This window comes from Mauremys reevesii, linkage group 10, assembly GCF_016161935.1.
Source record: "Mauremys reevesii isolate NIE-2019 linkage group 10, ASM1616193v1, whole genome shotgun sequence".
NCBI classification, from domain to species: domain Eukaryota; kingdom Metazoa; phylum Chordata; order Testudines; family Geoemydidae; genus Mauremys; species Mauremys reevesii.
In genome coordinates, this window is record NC_052632.1 from 32,516,031 (window position 1) to 32,536,761 (window position 20,731).

The following is a 20,731-nucleotide window of genomic DNA, read 5'->3' on the forward strand; positions in this document are numbered from 1 at the left end:
AACTGTGTTAAATGAATATTCAAGTTGAAAAAAAACATAATGGAACAAACCAGGACATTTGCTGACATTGTATTTTTCATTCTGCTTGTGTCTTAGACCCTCCCACTCTCCCTACCCCTGTATCTGCAGCATCTTTTCAGTTGAATTTTCATACACCATAGAGAATTAACTTTGAAGGCACAAGGCAGTGCTTACCGGTGAGATGTGTAGGATAGGTTCATATGATTTAAAATGCTTTTAATTGCACCTGATGTCATCTGCGTAATCAAGTATTGTTAGCAGCATTCTTGATCTTTAATAAAAAAGATGGTTTTCAAAACACACATGTTTATTAGGGTCTATAATGCTGAGAGTCTGATCAACAAGCAACCAAACACAACATCCTCTGAAGTACACTCTGTGTAAACCAGTGCTTGTGCGGCATTTGAAATTGTTGAAAAATTTAGTTCCACCCACATTTGGTTATACAGAGTGGTAGTCAGGTTGAGGGCCCATGCCATAGACTTCCCCATGAGGTTTCTGGGCAACACAGTTGCTAAAGTTCTGGGTTTTTTTAAGGGGAGGAATGTTGGGTGGTTGTGGTGTTTTTGTTTTTTTAATAATTTTTGTTGTACCCTGAACACAAAAGTGCTACAGCCTGGCTTGCTAGGGAGTAGGTTTAAGGTGCTGCTGTTTTCTGATGTTTCCAAGCATAGTGGTTGTGTGGCCAGGATTAAAATTGCACCATGACATTAGATCCAGAACAAAATAAACTGTCAAATAATTTACATTTATTATGCATCAAATTCCCTTTATGAACCAAAACTGTGCAAATGTCCTAGAAACTTGCCATCATGACAGGAAGATCCCACCTTGTTGCTTATGTGCTAAGTGACAAATGATTTGGACAGAGGGCTTATGTTTGAGGTGAGGATTGCTGTCGATCAATTTCACTTGGCGCCTCTTTCACTCTGTTTTTCTCAGCAGGGGTTAATATTGTGTTCTCTCCACCAAATACGGTATAGCTCACTTACTCCACAAGCACCAGCGGTGAGAGAACTGGAAGAACATTTGGGCTTGAAACTGCTTTTCATGGTGTACAGATGAATAAGACAAAATTGGAAATAATGGAAGTTGGTCAGTTTTCAAAATGTCTTCTTTTTCTCCCCCCCCCCCCCCTCCTCAGAGCTGTGACGGAGAGTATTAACCAGCTCATCACTCTGTGTACCCAACAGGCTCCAGGGCAGAAGGAATGTGACAACGCTCTCAGAGAACTGGAGGTATTCTCAAGCTTGTGGTCGCATGGGGCGAACCTTCCTGGGGTGAAGATGTCAGTTGGGCTTTACATTTTCTTTTCCCTGTCTGAATAGCTGCTGTGTCATTGTCTCTCCACTTGATATCTGCGGCAGAATTTTGTTCCCTCTATTTGTATACAAGATACACAAAGAGCTTTCTAATGGAGACAAACTTAGCACAACTTCTACTGAGTTGGCAAAAGGGAGTTTACATTTTACCCCACATGACAGAGCAGTTGTATATGGGACTATAAAGATACCAGTCTCCACTGCAGTAAGTTGGAGGGTGCACACACAAGAGTCACTTTCAGAGGACACGGGGAGAAGAGTTTACACTAAGAAATCTTTCACTAAGATGGCTGATGGTGCACTGAAGGAAGCTGTGACATCTTAGCTTTTCTGCTGTGGCTCTGTGTAATTGGAAATCCATGATTCTGAAAGTCACATCTATCTAAGAAAAGTTGATCAAGAATTACTCCATGATTTTTATATTCCTCTAGACTTCTAATTCCTCATGCTTTCTTTATCTCAGTCTAGCTGAATGTCTTTCAACACTGTGTGATCTAGTACATGCTCTCTATTGTGTTCTGCTACATGAGTGTTGTGACAATAGCTCTGTAAATTAACTGTGTAGTGGATAGCTAGTTGGCTCTTGTTGAAAGGCCAAGTACCTATGTTAATATCAAACCAATCAGCACCTGCTCCAAAATGCTAGGCAATAGTATCTTAACACTAGTTTAGCTTAGCTTAAGTTACTTAAGTGGCTTATGTCAACCTAACTATGTCCGTGTCCACACTACAGCCTTGCTCCCACCTATGTAAGTACCCTACTACACCGACAAAATAACTCCACCTGCACAAGAGGTATAGGGCTTATGTCGGTGTAGTTAAGGTGACACTGTGTGTAGTTCTGAGGAAGGAAGTTAATATTGCGGAGTTTATGGAGGAAGTCAATTGTGTCTAGAAGGAAGCTGACCCTTTGTGTGGTGAGTGGTTTGAGGATAGTTTCTCTGAATCCCAATAGTCCTTCAGTAAGAGTGCCATGGGCAGATAGGATGGGATTGTCGGGTTTTCTTGTTTGTGTATCTTGGGACACATGTGGAAGGTCCCTGGGTGGGTTTGTGGGGGATGAGTTTGTAGAGTTTCTCTTGAAGTTGTTTGGGGAAGGATTTGATGATGTCTTTAAATTCCTAGGTAAGTTGTAGTTTGCAATGTGGGGGGGGATCTTTAAGTTCTTTATAGTAGGTGGTCTAGGAGAGTTGTCAGTTGGCCTTGTTAACTTAGTCATCACAGTCCAATAAAAGATATTACTTCACCCACCTGGTCTCTCTAATATCCTGGTACCAACAGGCAGAAACTACACTGCATACTACATTGTCCCTACACATGCACACACTATTTTTGTAGTGATTCAAGACAAAAAATGAAAAGGCCATGGGAGGTGGAAAGTGTTTTCTCGTCGTACTTTAAGACTTCCCTCAGCATGACATTGGCTTTCCTCGTGCAGAGCTGATGTGATCAGCACTGTGATGTGGCTTTCTTGCTGTGTTTGTAATGCTGGTTACTGCCTAACTGTGTTGAGTCTTTTAGGGTACTTAATGCCTGCATTTTTCGATCATTCCTTCTTCAGGCCAAAAGGAACAAATAAATTAGTTAGGTACCTTAGATGCCACTAGTTCTGTTAGAAGCAAGGGCTTCTTAAATGATTATATTCCAGAGGTCGTGATCCCTAAAGCCAAATGGTTTAGATTCTTGTAAGGAAAGGAGGTATGAGTGGGATGATACTGATACTCAAAACCAAATTTGGCCCTAATAAGAACATAAGAACATAATATGGGACCCAGTTCTCAATCCATGAAAGGACCTTCAGAACTCAATGAAAGTGGGTACAACACAGTGTAGTCAGTTTGGCTCTGTTTGTTACCACGTACTTATTATAAAAATTGTTTCAAGCTACAGCGTGGGACTTTGCCACAGTTCAGAGCTATTGCCAGGAGAGAGACCCTCAGTTTTCATCTGTGGATGTGCCTTGTTCAGTGGGGCAAAGAGAATGAGTCTCTAAATCAGAACTGTTATGGTGCTGTGCTTTGTTTCTTCTCTTTATTATATTATTTAGCAAAGGCATATTAACAGAGTGAATGGGAAATCTCAAATCCAATGATTTTGTGTATTTTGGGTTGGCAACAAGCATCACAATGCTTTGCTTTTTGTTGGGAAGGGGGAGAGAAGAATGTCACGATGATGAATTCAAGCTGAAATCCAGCCAATGCTAAGTGTGTTATAGTAGGTGTGGGAGTGGAGATATGGAGCTGTCACACTTTTAATAACAGTAACTGTTTCAGTGAACATTTGTAAGAACTCTCAGCAGTAATAGTCCAAAGACACTGCCCTGGCATTTTTACCACTAAACAAAACACGTTTTTCTTCTGCTTTTAAATTTCAAATCACCTGTGTACAGTACAGTTGTGCTTAAAGTCAACGTTTCTCCTTGATTTACTGCGTGACTAGTGTATGGAAATATCAGTGAAGAGTGATATTTTTAATAACACAGGCCAAGGAGAAAGTCAATGGAAAAACTTATAGGCTGATTACACAGCTCTTCCTTGATCCTTTGATCCCGACAGAGGAGTGGAGAGTGATGGGATTTAACTGGAGGAAAAAGCGATAGTAGAGCAGAAGGAGATTAAGCATTGAGGTCTCAGAGCTGCCACCACCCAGGTTGGTGTCACTGACAAGCTCTGATCAGAGTCCCAGGACACAAATAGCAAATATTAGCAGAGCTTTGGATGAAAGCTTGCACAGTGCTTGCTCTCTCGCTATCCCTGTCTTTGGCCATTACTGTTAATTGTCCATTTCTGTGAGACTTGACCATATTAATATAAAAGTCAAACTAGAAATGGGATTGACTGCCTGTAGCATCTTCCATATAAAATGGAACCAAGTTGAGAAGAGCAGGTGACATCTGTCCAGAGACCTGTAAGGAGCAGAAGCCTGCTGGGAGGGAATCCTCAGCTAGGAGAGCTGCCAAGGACTGTGAGCCTGGTGGGAGAGCTATACGCCAGGGGAAGCTCTGATAAAGGGCTGGAAAGACTTGACCCTAGAGCAAAGGCTAGGTGGATGCTGAAGCCAGTTACCAACTGAAATGGCTAGTTTTGTCTGAGGAAGGCTGGGTGGAAGATTTGTGGTGTTTTGAACTTTGTTAATTAACCAGACTCTTGAAAAGGAGACCGTTAGTGGGAAAACCCCTGCAGTGTGAAGTCAGATGAACTTGGGTAGAAGAGGAAACAGAGGCAGCAGCGGGGTCTGAAACCAGACCTGGGTAAACCTATAAGAAGCTTATAGGAGTGTCCATTAACTTTGGGGAAAGTCAGCATCAATAGTGTTACCCATTTCACTTTTATTATGGTTAATCTATAAGGGTCTTTCCCCATCACCTGCCTTTTTCCCTACCTCATTCACCAATTTCTCCTCCTAGCCTCCTCTGGGCTCCCTACACTAACTGGGAAGTCTAGCTTTACTAGAACTCTAGTGTTTCATCAGTGACTTAAGTATAGTGTCCACATATCCTGGGGCCTGCCCTGGGGATCAGATAAAGCACAGCTGCACAGACTTTGTGCTTTCCCAGGAGTATGGAGACCTTGTTTAACTCTCCCAAGGCAGATGGATGTGGCAAGTCACTCCTAGCACTTCAGGATAAGGAACAGACAGGAGGGTTTTTAGCAGCAGCAGTTGCATTTTAACTGTCAATCTGCTGTTCTGTTTTTTCACTCCTTCCTGTCATCTGTCCAGGGAGGCTTACAGCTCCTGTCTCTGGAGCAGTGAAAATGTGGCTAGAATATGATTTGCTCCCTGCTACTCAGTAAATTGCTATGGAGGGGTGGAGCAGGGTACTGAAGTACTCTAGGGAATAGAGAAAGAGAGGGGCAGGAAGCAACAGCAGAACTGATCTCTTGTTAACATTGTCTTTTTCATACAGTAAGATAACTGGCAGTAAAGCACTTGAAGGAAATGATCTTGACCATAACTTTTAGGCTGTTACAAGACAACAGACAAAGCATGGCTCAACTTCAAAAAATTGCTTTAGAGTTAAAAGTTCAGCTCTGATAAAGATCTAACATTTAAATTCTTGCCCAGATTTCCTTTGCTGAAAAAAATCACGCAGCAAATCTTTCAGCTGTAGCCCCTTACTAACTTCCTATACTTCCTGATTTCACTCATGTTGGAAAGACCATAAGAATAGCTCATCGGGCTGTTATTCAGCTTCCATTCTTGACTGTAAGCATGAAAATCAGCTTTAAAAAAAACAATTTAAGCAAGAGAGGAAACTCGCCTGTTGGATTTTTTTTATGTTGTGAGAATTTTTTTTTATCCAAATATATCAATTCCTCTTTACAATATATGAAGTAGCTTCTCCCTTGGATAACTCTGTACAGTACTCTCAAGGTCTGGGTTCACCCCAGGAGAAGGGCAACTCTTACTTCATTCTACTTGTAACATAAGTATTTTCAGACATTTGTCAGAGGGAATGGTGCTGGGAGGCTCTGTTGGCGGGGGGTGGGTGGGGAATGCAAGCAGATGGTGCACTTACATTTAGCCAGGTGTCTGTCTGTGTCTCTGAGCAGCAGGTAACAAGAGGTGACAGCTTCTCGAATCAATTTTTTTATTCCCAGGAAGTCTCTGAGTTCAAAAGGGGGGGGTTGCCAGTTTGTGATATGGTGACACAGAGGAAAGTTTACAAATAGTCAGCTACTAAAATATCTACATACTGAAGTGTCTAGGAATCATGTTCTTTGCCTGGAGATAAAGAAACTAGGATGTGCAGATGTGTCCACTGGTTTAATTACTGTGGTGGTGTATTTGTCTGGCTCAGATCCGTGTTATAGCTGCTGTAGTAACTGAAGCTGCTCTCCTTTCTTTCAGACAGTTAAAGGAATGCTGGATAACCCCAATGAACCTGTAAGCGATCTCTCGTATTTTGATTGTATTGAAGGTGTTATGGAAAACTCCAAGGTAAATCTGTTGTTCTACTCCCGTGTGTATGGGTTAAACAATTTCTAATCAATGGAAGGGTTTGCAGGCTAATAAAATACATTGGAAAAAGAATGTCTGCTTCTGGGAAAAATTCTTGTGCTCTAACCTTATTAAATTCCCTGGTAAAACTCCGTTTGAGACTCTTGTGAGCAATCTTTATGCTTCTGTTTGGATTTGTTGTTCATCTGAAGACCTATTGTGCTGACAGCATTTAGTGTCATGTGATGGCCTTGTGATATTGTTTGAGACCTAACTCACTAACAATCCAAATACTTCAGGATGCCAGCAAGTACTGTAAAATCTGGATTATTTTTAGCCATTTTGTGTCCTGTGTCTAAACTAGGAAAAATCATAATCTCTGGGAACCACCTTTTTTAGTTTTAAAGCTTCATTTTACCCCCACCCCACCTCGTCCCCAACCCCAAAAAAGCTTGTGTTAATTGACTAGCTTTGCCTATTGGAATAAACCTTTGTTCCAACTGCGATTCAAACTAAAATTAGTTTTTTACTGTGTCTACTCTATAGTGGTTCAGCAATTCTGTAAGTGTTATAAGTTACCACTACATTGCCGCAAAAAAAATTTTTAGAATGAAAATCTTACCATATTCTTGAAATCCTCCCCTGAAAGTTCTAGTACATCTTCATTTTGATCTTTTCAGTATGTGATGCATTGGAATAATCCCAAAGTCTTCATAATTTAAAAAAAAAAGGAGGCTGCCTAATGCACTGGAGCATGGAATTAGTTTGCTTTGCTGTTATACCAAAGACATTGCAAGCTAAAAAAACCAAGCAAGATAGGCTTCAATGAGACAAACCCTAAAATTTTACAGGCATTCCGATATTGGGACGTTTCCTATATGCCAAGCTGCAAGTACTTTTTCCACTAAGTTTCAGCAAGTGTTTGGGGGCAGACAAAGAGGCTGTGCTGAGTAGTTGCCTCTGCTCCTGTGTGCAGTCCAGGAAAGCTTGGAAAGCACTGCCGTGTAGAGTGAAGTATATTGGGGGAATAATTTATCTTATTTTCAATTGTTAAGGTCCTTGGAGAGTCAATGGCAGGCATTTCCCAGAATGCCAAGACTGGGGATCTGCTGGTCTTTGGAGAATGTGTTGGAGTTGCTTCCAAGGCACTTTGTGGTCTCACAGAGGCTGCAGCCCAGGTAAGCACTTGTTTATGAAGCCTGTAAAACAAATATGAATCTGTTTCTGTATTGCTGTATCGTGGGTGTATGAGAGAGAGAGAATATTTGAGCTTTCATTCCTGTTGGCCAAAGAATCAGAATATTTGCATTGTTCAGTGTTTTTCATCTTGGAAGAGTGGGACAGACATTAACTAATATGGCATCACAGTATACTTGTGAGGTGAGGGAAGCAATATTATGCCTGTTTTGTATGGAGGGAGAATGAGGCAGGGAGGTTAAATGAGTTTCCCAAGGTTATAGAGGAAGTAAGTGTCAGAGCCATGTCATGAATGTGTGTGTTTGTACCTCCCAGTTCGATGCATAGTCCCCAAGATCTTGCCCCCTCAGAACTAATTTAGTAGAAGGAAGCACAGGCAAGTCTGAGTTATTTTGAAGCTGGGTAATTTTAGCTTTTTGCCTTAAGTTAATCACAAAAAAAGTGTTCTGGGGGTCATTTCTAATAAGCAGCCCATGTCTTCAGACTATACATAATCTCATTCCCTTTTAGCACAGGAAAAGAGAGTATGGTAAATGTATATTTTAGACTCATTACAACTCTCTGGATATTTTCTCAGTATCTAAGAAGCTTAAAATGTTGCAACATTCAGAGGTGGTATTAATGTTGTTGGATCAGCCTGCCAAAATTGCATACTTCAAACCAGCAAGTTATTGAGCTGCTCCCCCTGGTGACCAAAAGCTATATTGCCTTCTCAGTGGAGGAGCCAACTATGAGGGACCATCCCATGCAGCTGCAAATTGCGCTACCATCCCTCCTTCCCCCCCTAAAATGCAATTAATCTATAACTGTGGGCTTCCTGGGCCCCACAGTTAGTCCTGGGTTGCTTTGTTCAGGGAGGGGACATTTTACTATCTGTAAGGGAAATCCGAAAGAAACCTCCAAACATAGCTTTGACTATATAAATAAATCCTGATCTCTGTGGTGAGAAGGGTAGAATCATTGTTTAAATAAAAACTGAGATTAGCACTGACCATTATGTGTCCTTACCTGGGGTGTGGCCTGCAGCTGCAGGTTTCCTGGGCCCTACGGTCAGCTCTAGAAACAAAGCATCTCTTTTGTGTCGTGACTAAAACGTGTAACTTTACACTATGTTGTACACTGAAGAAGATAGTTTTTTTCTTCAAGGTGTGAAAAGGTGATGTGTGGGCAACTGTAGTCTTTAGTTTTCTATTCATACTTGACCAAAATACTGGGCCCCTCAAAATCTGGCTGCTCTGGGTGGATGAAAGTTACCTTGAACAGTCAGCGTCAGAGTTCTTACCTGGCTACCCTAGGGATAAATCAGTTCTCCTTCAATGCTTATTGGATAATGAATATCTTTACCCTTTGGATTTTGCTGAGCAGTTTTGTTTAGGCTAATGAGATTTCACAAATCATATTACAGAGACACCAGCTTTTATATCCTCCTACAGACTTGTTGCTAGACATTTATTAATAGCAGCTTTGCTATATGACTTCTAACTACAGCCTGACCACCCTGGTCAATAAACATTTGACTGGCTCATTAAACAGCTAGAATGGGTTTAGCATAATCTTTGCATTTGCTTTTTATTTCTTGCTCCCTTTCTAGGCCGCTTACCTGGTTGGCATCTCAGATCCCAACAGTCAGGCTGGTCACCAGGGGCTTGTCGATCCTATCCAGTTTGCCAGGGCCAATCAGGCAATCCAGATGGCGTGTCAGAATCTGGTGGATCCAGCGAGTAGCCCATCACAGGTAACTCTTTCCAGAGGATTGTAATGAGACCTTTTCTGAGTTTTATTAGGAGCCATCTGTTTGCTTTATAATGATGGTTGGTGAGGGGAAATACTCAGTTTGTGAACATAGAAAGGGTTTGAATCACTGTTTGTTCAGAATTAGAATGTCATTACTACCTCGTTCCTTTGCCTGGTTCTTCACCTTTGTGCCATCTGTTTTTTCAGGTTTTATCAGCTGCCACAATAGTGGCCAAGCATACTTCTGCTTTGTGTAACGCTTGTCGTATCGCTTCATCGAAGACAGCCAACCCCGTTGCCAAGAGACATTTTGTGCAGTCTGCTAAGGAGGTCGCAAACAGCACCGCCAATCTGGTGAAAACTATCAAGGTACATGTTCTCTTTCGTTGTGCTTTCATTTCTCCTCTGCTCTGCTGAAACAGAAGATCTGGGTAACAGTATCTTCTTTCTCTTTGCAGTACACTTTTTGAAATATTGTCATTCATTAGGAGCCCTCATCATGGACCAAAACCCCATTATGCTAGGTACTGTACAGACACACATTGTGTAAACTGGAAAGCTGTAACACTTTAACTGTACTGGTATAGTTCAAGTGGCACAAGCCTCCCTAGTGTAGATGCAGTTATAAAGAAGCTGTATAAATAGTTATGAATCACTCTACTGGCATAAAGGGGCTTTATACCATAGAGCTATTCCCATATGGGAAGGGATATAAGCTATACTGCTATTACACACACACACTTACACACACACACATATACACACACTCTGTTAAAAAGATTATTACAGTTGCAAAGTCAAGCACTCAAAATGCAATCTGTACAACCTTAATTTGACCCCTTGTGCATATGCATTATGATACAGTCTTTAATTACATGATCACATACCATTTTTTCCACAGGACTCCTGCCTCATTGAGTACATAGAATGGATGGTGCTCACTTAATGAGCAGCTGTTCGATATTGTTTTATCCTCCCCATTCAATGTGTGGCCCGTGTTTTATTTACTGTACATTATTAAACCGCTGCTTTGAAGCTAGAATCATTAATGTGTTCTGGGGCTTTTCTGCAGTGCTCATCACTATAATATCTGAGTGCTTCCTACTCGGATGACATTAATTTATCTTCACAACACCCAGCAAATAAAGCAGGGGTCCGACAGACAACAGCTTCTTTTGTTTCACAGCCATGATAGATCCTCAGAACAGGTCCATCCTGTGCACAGGCAGAAGACTAGAAAAAATTGTACGTGATTGTGGAATTAAAGATTGTATCTTGACATATAAGCACAAGGGAGACTAATTAAGATTGCACAGGCAACCTTAATTCTTGCAGCTCTTAACTTTTGAGTGCTTGCCTTCGTAACCTTAACAAAATATTCTTTTAACATAGTTTTTGTGTGTGTAATTCCCTAGGTTTTTGGGTTGTTTTTTTAAATGAGAGAACAGGATGGACTTGCTCCAAGGATGGAAAGTTTCATCCCAAACAGTTAAAGTTTGGCAAAATTATAAGCAACTAAAATCAGGGTTATCTAATGGGAAGTGTTGGGCAACCTTAATAAGAGGAGAGAACTAGATTCATAGATTTTTAAGGCCAAAAAGGACCATTGTGATCATTTGGTCTGACATCCTGTATAGCGCAGGCCATAGAACTTCCCCAAAATAATTCCTAGAGCAGATCAGCTATGCTTATAGGCATGTGCACACTTGAGCTTGTACTTATATATTGGTAAAACATCATACCCCAAGTGGCATAGTAACACGGGTACAACTTTCAAGTATAGACCAGGCCTAACTGTTCTTGCTGCATATGAAACAGGTGACCTCTGCAACTGTTAGTTGTCTGGAATCCAGGGTTTGAGGTTGGTGAGACTCTCAGTGGCTCTGCTTGTGTATCAGAAATAACACTCAGAATTGAGAGACACTAGCTTGTTTCAGAGTTGAAATATACAAGTTAAAATAATATTTAACTTTTGTTAAATGTCAACCATTTGTTTTCGAAATACCTCCCTGAGTTCCCACTGGAAGCGGTTTCTCTTCTTGTGAGAAGAAAGGAAGCTTGTGAGAAACCTGGGAATCATGAATCTGAATCTTTCAGTAAGCCATTAGGTGGCCTGCTGCTAAAATTCTTGTAAAACAACTGTATTCAGAGGACTTGATTTTATTATGATTTTACACTGAAGCTGTTTTCATGTTGAGCTATTTCCTGCGAGATTATGAAGGAGATGAGTTCACTTATGTGAAAATGAGTCAATAACAGCTATGAAGACGAATGTCTGGTTTAGAGGTTTTAGTTTCCAAGAAAAGGGTCAACTTGTTAGCAACTTCCACCTCTGTGGACTTGAGGTATTAAAACATGATTTATGGGAAATCATCAGAGTGCAATTATTTTAAGCTTTTTTCCTGTTCTTCATAGCAGCACAGATGCTTTGGGCTTAGGGTCAATAATCATATGAATAAGTGAAGAAACATACTGTGTTAAATTTTACTTCTTTTGTCTAAAGTGTTAAGATCAGTCTTGTGTCTGGAGGAACTTTCAAATCTATTTGCAAATCTCAAATGTTATAAATGTTTTGAAAGTTACAATAAATTAAACCATCTTCCTTTAGTATGTGACCCTGCTGAGCCTTTACAAATGGGCTCTTGCATTCCAGAGACTAATTGCCACGTTCTTTGCCAGGCCCTGGATGGTGATTTCTCTGACGATAACCGCAATAAGTGTAGAATTGCGACTGCACCTTTGATTGAAGCTGTGGAAAATCTGACAGCATTTGCTTCCAATCCAGAGTTTGTTAGTATACCAGCCCAGATCAGCATGGAGGTAGGTAGAAAGTTGTATTTGTATCACAGAGTAAGCATGTCCTCCTGCCCTCGAGATAGCTTTATTATCAAAGTTAAAATGTAGAGTTAAACTTTTGTAATCAAGAAAACCTTTGAAGAACTTGATCCTACATTGAGTTCCATGTGGGCATGCAGAACTCATTGCAGGATCAGGGCCTATGATCCCAAATCAGGAACAAAATTTATGTGGATTTAAAGTAACAAGTGATGCACTGTCAACCAAAAGAGTGAATAATCCTTTATTTTTCTTACTTGGCCAATCTTGTGTTCAAGATTCCTTCTTTTCCCTTGAGAATTGCTTGCAGCACAGATACATGAAACACAGTTTTTCCCCACATTCCCTGTATAACCGCTACCCTGCGACAGAAGCACATTCCTGGTTTAAACCTCTATCCCAGCTGAAGGGCTGATCTCATCTGCCATGCTGCATTCCTTGAGTTCCTTCGTATAGACCTCTTGCAGGCAGTGCTCTCTTTCCGTTAACCACTGACCTTGAATTTCGTACAAGCATGACAAGCCTTGTGATGCTGCGATAACAACTTTTATCTCTTGTTGCTAGCTTGTAATGTGGTACTAATGACTTACACGTTGTGTCAGATAGTTCTCGCCATCTGGTGAAGTCATAAATCTTCCAGGTTTCAAAGACAGCATTACAGTTTAAAATGAAATTATCACTAGAATGCACTGAATGAGGTTACATGACAGTGGGAATTTGTGCTGACAAGAAGTAGTATTTTGTGGGGAGTTATGTTTCACAAAACAAAACCATTTAAAATGCAGGTAGGAAATTCGTGGGGTGTTTCAGGAGACTAAAGCTTGTTCAAAACTATGTAAAATCCCATTGTAACAGAGCTTATATAACATTGCAGACATGTCCAGAGTTGATTTGCAAACTGTTTCCTGCTTTCAGTGGCCTCATCCCAAACTGGAGATAGCAGAAGCAGAGGATTCAGTAACTGTATCTGTCTGGATCCACATGTTGTGGGACTTAATATAATCCGTAGGTTTGGGGCTTGCCCCCTCCAGGCCTGTTGTAGTTGGTGTTTCTAGCTTGCTGGCATCCAATCAGGATATTAGGTGCAAATATTGTAACCCAGTTACAATATTTTAGTCCATATTCAACTAGTCCTCTGAGAAGGCATGTTTGCCGACATCTCATGATGGGTTGCAACTGGCTATCATGCTGCTAAATTATACCCACCAGTTCTCCATTTGGCAGGAGTCATGGGCTTCTCCTCTTTTCACTTGAATGTATCCCCTTTGCTAATCTGAAAGTGGTCTCCTTAAGTACAGCGAACAGAAAATTAGCCAGATTTTTTTGCTTTCTATGGTGAATTTACTGCAGTAACTTCTCCCCGTCCAATATTACATGATGGTGCAGTTCTTGATGATCTACTCATGCCCTAAATAGAACCAGTTCTTCAGGAGCAAAATGAATTGACAAGTTCCAAGGGTGACTTACAAATGTTCTGCATTCCTGCTAGTGCGGAAGAGATGAATAGTTTCAGTGTTATGTTCAGTCCTCCCTCAATACATGTCTTTGTTAGAATGCAGGCGAGTCCAAGCGTTTGCCACTCGTTTTGAAGAAGATTCTAATTCTGTTCCTTATGCATGTGTCTTGCTGCTCTTTTGATCACAGGGATCTCGAGCACAGGAGCCAATTCTGATTTCCGCCAAGACGATGTTGGAGAGCTCAGCTTTATTGATCAAAACTGCTCGTTCGCTGGCTATCAATCCAAAAGACCCACCTACTTGGTCTGTACTTGCTGGGCATTCGCACACGGTTTCAGATTCAATTAAGAGTCTGATCACTTCAATTAGGTGCGTTTTCTGTCATAACTTTTTTTTATCTTCCACTCTCATGCCGTAATGCCCCAGCACCTTATCCAGTAATGTGCAATGAAATGGTAGTACCTAATGGCCCATGCTGCCGTTGTCATTTTATCGATGAAAACCATATAAAGGGACTTGAATGCCATTTGCTTTCCATAGAGCAAACATTTCTTATCCTATATGCTGAATAGTAAGTCATGGATAGTTAAAGGGACGAGGGAGCTGTGGTAAGAGAGTTATTTTTTCTCTATTGCCCTCCATTATTTTATTCGTTCTTAGAAGCTTGAAAATGAAATTTAATTCCTTAGCAGCTTGTGCCTTTGTCTGTTTGACAAATATTGATTGCATTCTATGGTGCACAAGGTCTCTCTGTTTGTACTTTGTGTGCAATCATCACTGATGATCACACAGCTCTGGAAAGTGGGGGTTTTGCCAAGTTCCTCCTTTTATTGAGTTTAAAGCAAATAGAGCAGAAAATATGGTAGGGCCTATGTAAATTGGAAAATATTTAAAACATACTTAGCAGTATTCAGAACATGGAAAACATTCCCTACAAATTGTAGGATTCTGATTCAGCAAAGCACATTCTGAAGTGCTTAGCAATATCAGGACCAAAATAACTTGAATGCTTGTTCTCTACTACAGTTTTTTTTCTGTTTACTTTATAAGATTGTTCTTGCATGTGTGTGCGCACGCATACCTTAATTTTAGAAGAATTACTAAATCTCTTGTATGCAGACTTAAACACACATGAAAAGAGGGATTACATTATGTATTCTAACTGTTAGTGGAACTGGTTACTGAATGAATAAACTGTATGTTGGTGGCTATGGATTTGCATCTAAGGTAATATTGTCCTTTCAGGATTTTATACTTCAACTACAAACTGCCAGTCTAGAGTAAATTCCCTCAGATTAATTTCCATTAAAATGTATTTGCATTGAGAGTAAAACTTACCTAATACCCAAGGAGATCTACATGGAGCTATTGGCTGTTTTCTCCCCTGCATTCAACAGAGGGTGGGAGGCTTTGATCATCTGTCTCAGTTGCTCCTAAAGTCCTGCTTTTTCAAGTCCTCTGCCATGGCCACCTTAGGAGGGCTCTTTTCTGAGGTGGCTAGTGCAGCTACTTATTCACCTGGGAGAGTATCATGGTTCTGCTTCATTAAAGGCTTCCTTTTCTTGCCAGATCCCTAGGGCTTACGTGCCACAAAACATCCAGAATATCTCAGCTATTTATGTGTCTCAAACCCTTATTGGTACAACAAACCTAGTTCTCTTTCTTGCTGCCCCACTTGCCTCATGTATTGTCTATTAATGAAATACATTTGTGTGTGAGTTCATGAATGAGGACCTCCTTCAACCTTAAATTACCATATCTTCTTTTGTTTCAGGGACAAAGCCCCGGGCCAGAGAGAATGTGATTACTCCATTGATGGAATCAATAGATGTATTAGAGATATTGAGCAGGCTTCCCTTGCAGCGGTCAGTCAGAACTTGGCCACAAGGGATGACATCTCAGTTGAGGTAAGGCAGACTGCACTGTAACTGAGTAAAATTAAGCACTTCTACTTCTCTTTTGCTTTTCTTCATGTCAGAGGAAAACATTGGAACTAGGAACTGTTTGTCCCATTAGAAGGCTCTTAGAGCAAATCTGCAAATTTGTTTATGGGGAGACTGATTTCTGGCCTAATCTGGGGTGTTTAATGGTGGTGTTAATAGGGCTTTATGATAGGGAAGGTAGTGAGGCAAAATGAAATTTGGGATGACATTGACATTTGTCTATTGGGGAATGGAGCTTGCTTAACTTGTATATAAGATTGTATGATGGGGGAAAAAGCAAGGGAACCAGAAATGCAGATGAAATGAGTGTTTTGTTAAGGGTGGATAACTAGATGTGATTTAGCAGCTCATCAGAGCAGGCCTGAGGGACATCATTTTTGCATATTTGCTTTTGTGCCTGTCAAGGTTCCTTCCCCACTCTGAACTTTAGGGTACAGATGTGGGGACCTGCATGGACACTTCTAAGCTTAATTACCAGCTTAGATCTGGTATTGCTGCCACCATCCAGAATTTCTGAGTATCTGGATCACTCCCTTCCCCCCACCCCCAAACCTTCCCCTCCCTGGGTAGCCTTGAGAGACTCCTCCACCAATTCCCTGGTGGACACTGATCCAAATCCCTTGAATCTTAAAACAAGGAGAATTTAACCATCCCCTCTCCTTTCCCCCCACCAATTCCTGGTGGATCCAGATCCAACCCCCTTGGATCTAAAAACAAGGAAAAATCAATCAGCTATTAAGAAAAAGGCTTTTAATTAAAGAAAAGAAAGGTAAAAGAAAACCCTCTGGGAGAGATTAGCATACCAGCTCCTCTCACACACAGATTCCAAACACAGAGGATGTTCCCCTGGGCACAAATTTAGTTACACAAAAAATACCCCAAATGATAATTCCCTTTATGATACCAAGACAAGTTACAAAGAAAATAAACATAAACCTATTTATCCCTTTCTAAACTTACTACTCTGATAAGAGGCTGGTTCCTTGATCTTTTTCACTCCCGCTGAAACTGAAACTCTAAACAAAGGAAAACTTCCCTCCTTCCTTTTGAAACATCTTGTTCCCCCATTGGTTCCTCTGGTCAGGTGTCAGCTAGGCTAGTTGAACTCCTTAACCCTTTACAGGTAAAAGAGGCATTAACCCTTAACTATCTGTTTATGACAGGGCCTTAATACTAAGCTATCATACATTGATCAACTGCTAGAGTAAATTGGACAGCAGACAGCACAGTCCCACGCTAAGCATTCCACATTGCAAGTGTTCAATATATTCATGAGAGAAAAGCTACTAACAATTACTCATAGCATGTAGTGAGCACTCTGAGTGATAAACTTAATATTTTAAGTAAAATTCCTCATTAATAGTAAATGTTATCACGCTCCCTGTCTCCTACACAAAACAGCTTTACAGTTGCTTCCAATTTTAATGAAATTGGTATGAAGTTCTTCTCTCTCAAATTTGCCCTCTCGCATTTGCACATGTGAGTGCTTGTCTATTTTCAAGCTAAGCAGCAATGCTAGATACACCACTAAAACTTTCATCTTCCTGGAGTGGCTCATAAGAAATAAAAGTGCATAAACTTACCACAAAAGTGGGTTTTGGGGGGTAGGGGGGTTGTTTGTTTGTTTTTTAAATAACTTAATTCCTCTTTCCTCTTGTTTAGAAGTTTGAATAAGCACTACTCAAGCTACCAAGTCTTTTTTAAAGCAATATGTAAAAAAGCAAATCATAAAGATGCTGTTTTATTTCTTTTTTTTTTTTTTGCAGGGTGAGCTAAATCCTGGCTACCAAGGCATTAACTGCCTTTGAACTAGAGGGAAATAGTTCTAGTATTGGCATTTCTAACACCTGTCCTTCTTTATCTGTATGTCTCCGCTACCGTATTTTGGAGACCCGTCCATATCTCCTACTTGGAGATTACTTATTTTTCCATTCCCTTTCATATCAATGTATATAGAGTCCACAATTAAAACTTTTCCTCTTTGTGCTGCACCGTTGCCTTGAAAGTGCTGATTCATGTTTAGCTCAGCTGTCCTGGTGATTTTTCTGAGCAGTCTAATGTCATTAAATCAGAGGCAACAATAGCATCACTTGTCATGTTACTACTGGAGCTAGAAGTGAATGGAGGAACAGGCAGTGCAAGCTAGAGCTGGAAGGAGCTTTTTTTTTCACCTTACCTCATGATTATGTACAGCAAACAGCCTCTGTCAGGGCACTCTGCAAGAGGGGAAGATAAATGTAGAGAAATGGACAAGCATGTAAATAAAACTTACTAGTTTGCATCTGCTCTTTATACCATTGAATGTGGTTTGACAGAGTTCTTTGCAGTTCAGCTGGCATGAGGGTATCTTGTGAAATAGTGTGGCTCAGTGAATGAATTGCTGTGGAAAGAACTGACAATGTCTCTTTTTGTTAGGCTTTACAGGAGCAGTTGACATCAGTTGTTCAGGAAATTGGGCACCTTATTGATCCCATAGCAACAGCAGCTCGGGGAGAGGCAGCTCAGCTGGGACACAAGGTACTTCGTCCTGTATTTATTGTAATTTCTAAAGTCCTGATTTCTTAGAGTGTATGGAATTGTCTGTGTGTCAGTAATGTGACAATGGTAGATGCTACAGTGTGTTGTAAGCTTATTCACATTACACTAAAAATGTACAGGGAAATATGGGTTGGGGGAAAGATCTTGGATTCCTGAAGGCAGAAAATTTAAATCAGAGGCAAAAATTGTTTGAACCTATTTGCCTAATTATTGCAAAGTACAGGACATGCAAGATTGCTCACTGTCCTCGGGCCACTTCGATACAAGACCATAATAGCTTCAATTCCTGGCTACATGAGGGTGAATTGAGGACTGATCTTTCGAGTTAATTCTGAATGTTTAGGGTTTTTATAAGTTTAAGTGCTTTTTTAAGTAATTATTTCATTAAAAAAAATGTCCTTTGCGTTCTTTTCATTTTGGATTTTAATGATGCTTTTTTAAATGTCGGCTTCTTTATATCCCTAACACTGTGGGTATTGAGGGCTTTTCCTGTTTAGCATATAACTAGGTGTTTTAGCACTTATTAAAAATGTCTAATTACGTGTTGAAGACCTCAGTCTATTGCATTAATACTTGCTTAATTGCAAAAATGCCTATTTTTAGATTAATATATCAAATATGCAGATACTTGGCAGGTGGAATCATTAAAAGGTGGTATGTCGATCCACAGTGAGGGGAGGAGGAGTTAAATCGGTCTTTGACATTACTAGTAAAAGCTCAACAGTGCTAATCAGTGTTAAAATATCGGTACAGATGTACAGTATAAAAACCTAAGATGTAAAAAGGACATGTTGTGCAGCTGATTGTCAAACTTCAGTAGCTTACTCCTTTTAAACTCCTGGTGCCCTGCCAAATTTTCCTTTAGAAGTGTAGTCATGGGTGAGTTACTGAAAGGCCAATACAACTTGTATCAATTTAAAAATTGCCAAATGTATTTAACTGTAAAAGGAGCATGGCTCAGGCCTGCAGTTGCAGTGAAGATTTGCTACTGAATGTTGTCTTCAAAACAGAAGGATTATGGAGAGGCTCGGACTCAGGTTGTGCTAAACTGCTACAGTAGATGTGCGTTGTAGTGTACAAAACACTTGTTCCTCTTGGGGCTTTAGTTTAGCATATTAAACATATAAAAAACAACTATTGCCACCTTATAAAGTTATATGTACTGGGTTTTAGAAATTATTTATTACCATATTCTGAAATATATTTAATTTTGAGAACAATAAATGTAATCTTTCTATGTCAACACATTTAACATGTGAAAGACAGAAGCAAAAATTATTTCTTTTATTTTTGTCTTCATGTGTTAGATTTTCTGAACACTTAATGTCTACTGGTGTCTATTTAGTTTTGAATAATGCCTTGGTTTATATCAACTTTGTATACCACGATTAGATTAATGTTTTCTTTGGACCAGAGTAATTCAGACTCTAAATCAGTGATTCTCAGACCTCAGTGGTTCAGGAGCTAAAGGAGCAATCAGCATTATCCAAAAGAGCCACAATAGAGTGAATTCATTGTTTCATTTACTAAAATATTATATATTCATATTTAAACAGTCTAACTGGGGAAATATTTAGGTTTTTAGATATATAAAATTCTCACAGCAAAATGACTGACAAAGTATTTTATCAACTACAGTTGGTTAATAAGATACTAATCCTGATTGGTTAATAACTTAAATCACAGCATTTTGATATCATGTGCTCCAAAGAGGCATAGGAGACACATTAGAGAGCCACAGTCTGAGCATCACTGCTCTAGATGGAAAAGATGTGTGATATTAAATGGTCGTCTCCATCCTCTTGCCCATGCATGGTGGTTCTTTATATACCAAATAAACCAGCTATTCTCTATGTGGGAAAGTCCACTGTTTTAAATGAATAAAGTGATACAGTTTCCACCACTTCCTTTGAAAGACTTTGCCACTGTTAAATAGATCTCACATTTAAGAAGTCTCTCTTGATATTTGGCCTAACTTTCTTTAGTTTGATCCTGTTTTTTGTTTATGTTTTTGTAAGCAAAATAAGGAAGAGGAATTACTTGGATGTTTCCAGGCTTCCAATATTAGTTGACCATTATCCATTTAGTCAGTGTTTTAGTGAATTAGACATAAACATCTTTTTAGCTACATTATGTTTTTATATACTACAGATTTTTTCCTCCTAAGCCAATCATTGCAGAAACTTAATCATTTTTATAGTTCTTCTGAGAAGTTCTTTCACTTTAATGTCTTTCCATTTCTGGAAAGTACTGCAGAACTGTGCTATATTCTACATGTTGTTTCAGCAGTGCACAATGGATTGCTATTTATGTGTGTTGTGATGTCTTACCTTGAAGTAAGCAGGTCCAAAGTGGTACTGACTTCCTTGCCAACAGCTGTGATAGATTCTACATCACAGGCAATTTTTAAATCAAGAGAGGATATTTTTCTAAAAGATAGAATCTATCTCAACAGGAATTAATTTAGCGAAGTCCTATAGTCTCTGTTTCAGAGGAGGTCAGACTGGCCTCAGAATATTTTAATCTTTTAGGAGATTTAAAGCCTGCTCCTTCTGGATTACTTCTAGAGTGGAACCAAGACCATTCATGTTGTATTGGTTCTCAGACTTTTGTATTGGTCATCCCTTTCACACAGCAAGCCTCTGAGTGCGACCCCCTTATAAATTAAAAACACCTTTAAAAAAAATTAACGCTATTATAAATGCTGGAGGCAAAGCAGGGTTTGGGGGTGGAGGCTGACAGC

General features: G+C 39.9%; 1 protein-coding gene across 3 annotated transcripts in view; it reads left to right on the forward strand.

The window, feature by feature from the left end:
- Positions 1-20,731, forward strand: part of TLN2 (talin 2) — a 355,208-nt gene that overhangs the window by 256,463 nt on the left and 78,014 nt on the right. For all 3 annotated transcript variants that reach the window (XM_039491188.1, XM_039491190.1, XM_039491189.1), the window contains 9 exons: positions 1,166-1,259; positions 6,195-6,284; positions 7,340-7,462; positions 9,073-9,216; positions 9,423-9,584; positions 11,895-12,035; positions 13,695-13,876; positions 15,282-15,414; positions 17,866-17,967. In XM_039491188.1, coding sequence (XP_039347122.1) covers positions 1,166-1,259; positions 6,195-6,284; positions 7,340-7,462; positions 9,073-9,216; positions 9,423-9,584; positions 11,895-12,035; positions 13,695-13,876; positions 15,282-15,414; positions 17,866-17,967 — 1,171 coding nt within the window. The remainder of the gene's footprint in view (positions 1-1,165; positions 1,260-6,194; positions 6,285-7,339; positions 7,463-9,072; positions 9,217-9,422; positions 9,585-11,894; positions 12,036-13,694; positions 13,877-15,281; positions 15,415-17,865; positions 17,968-20,731) is intronic.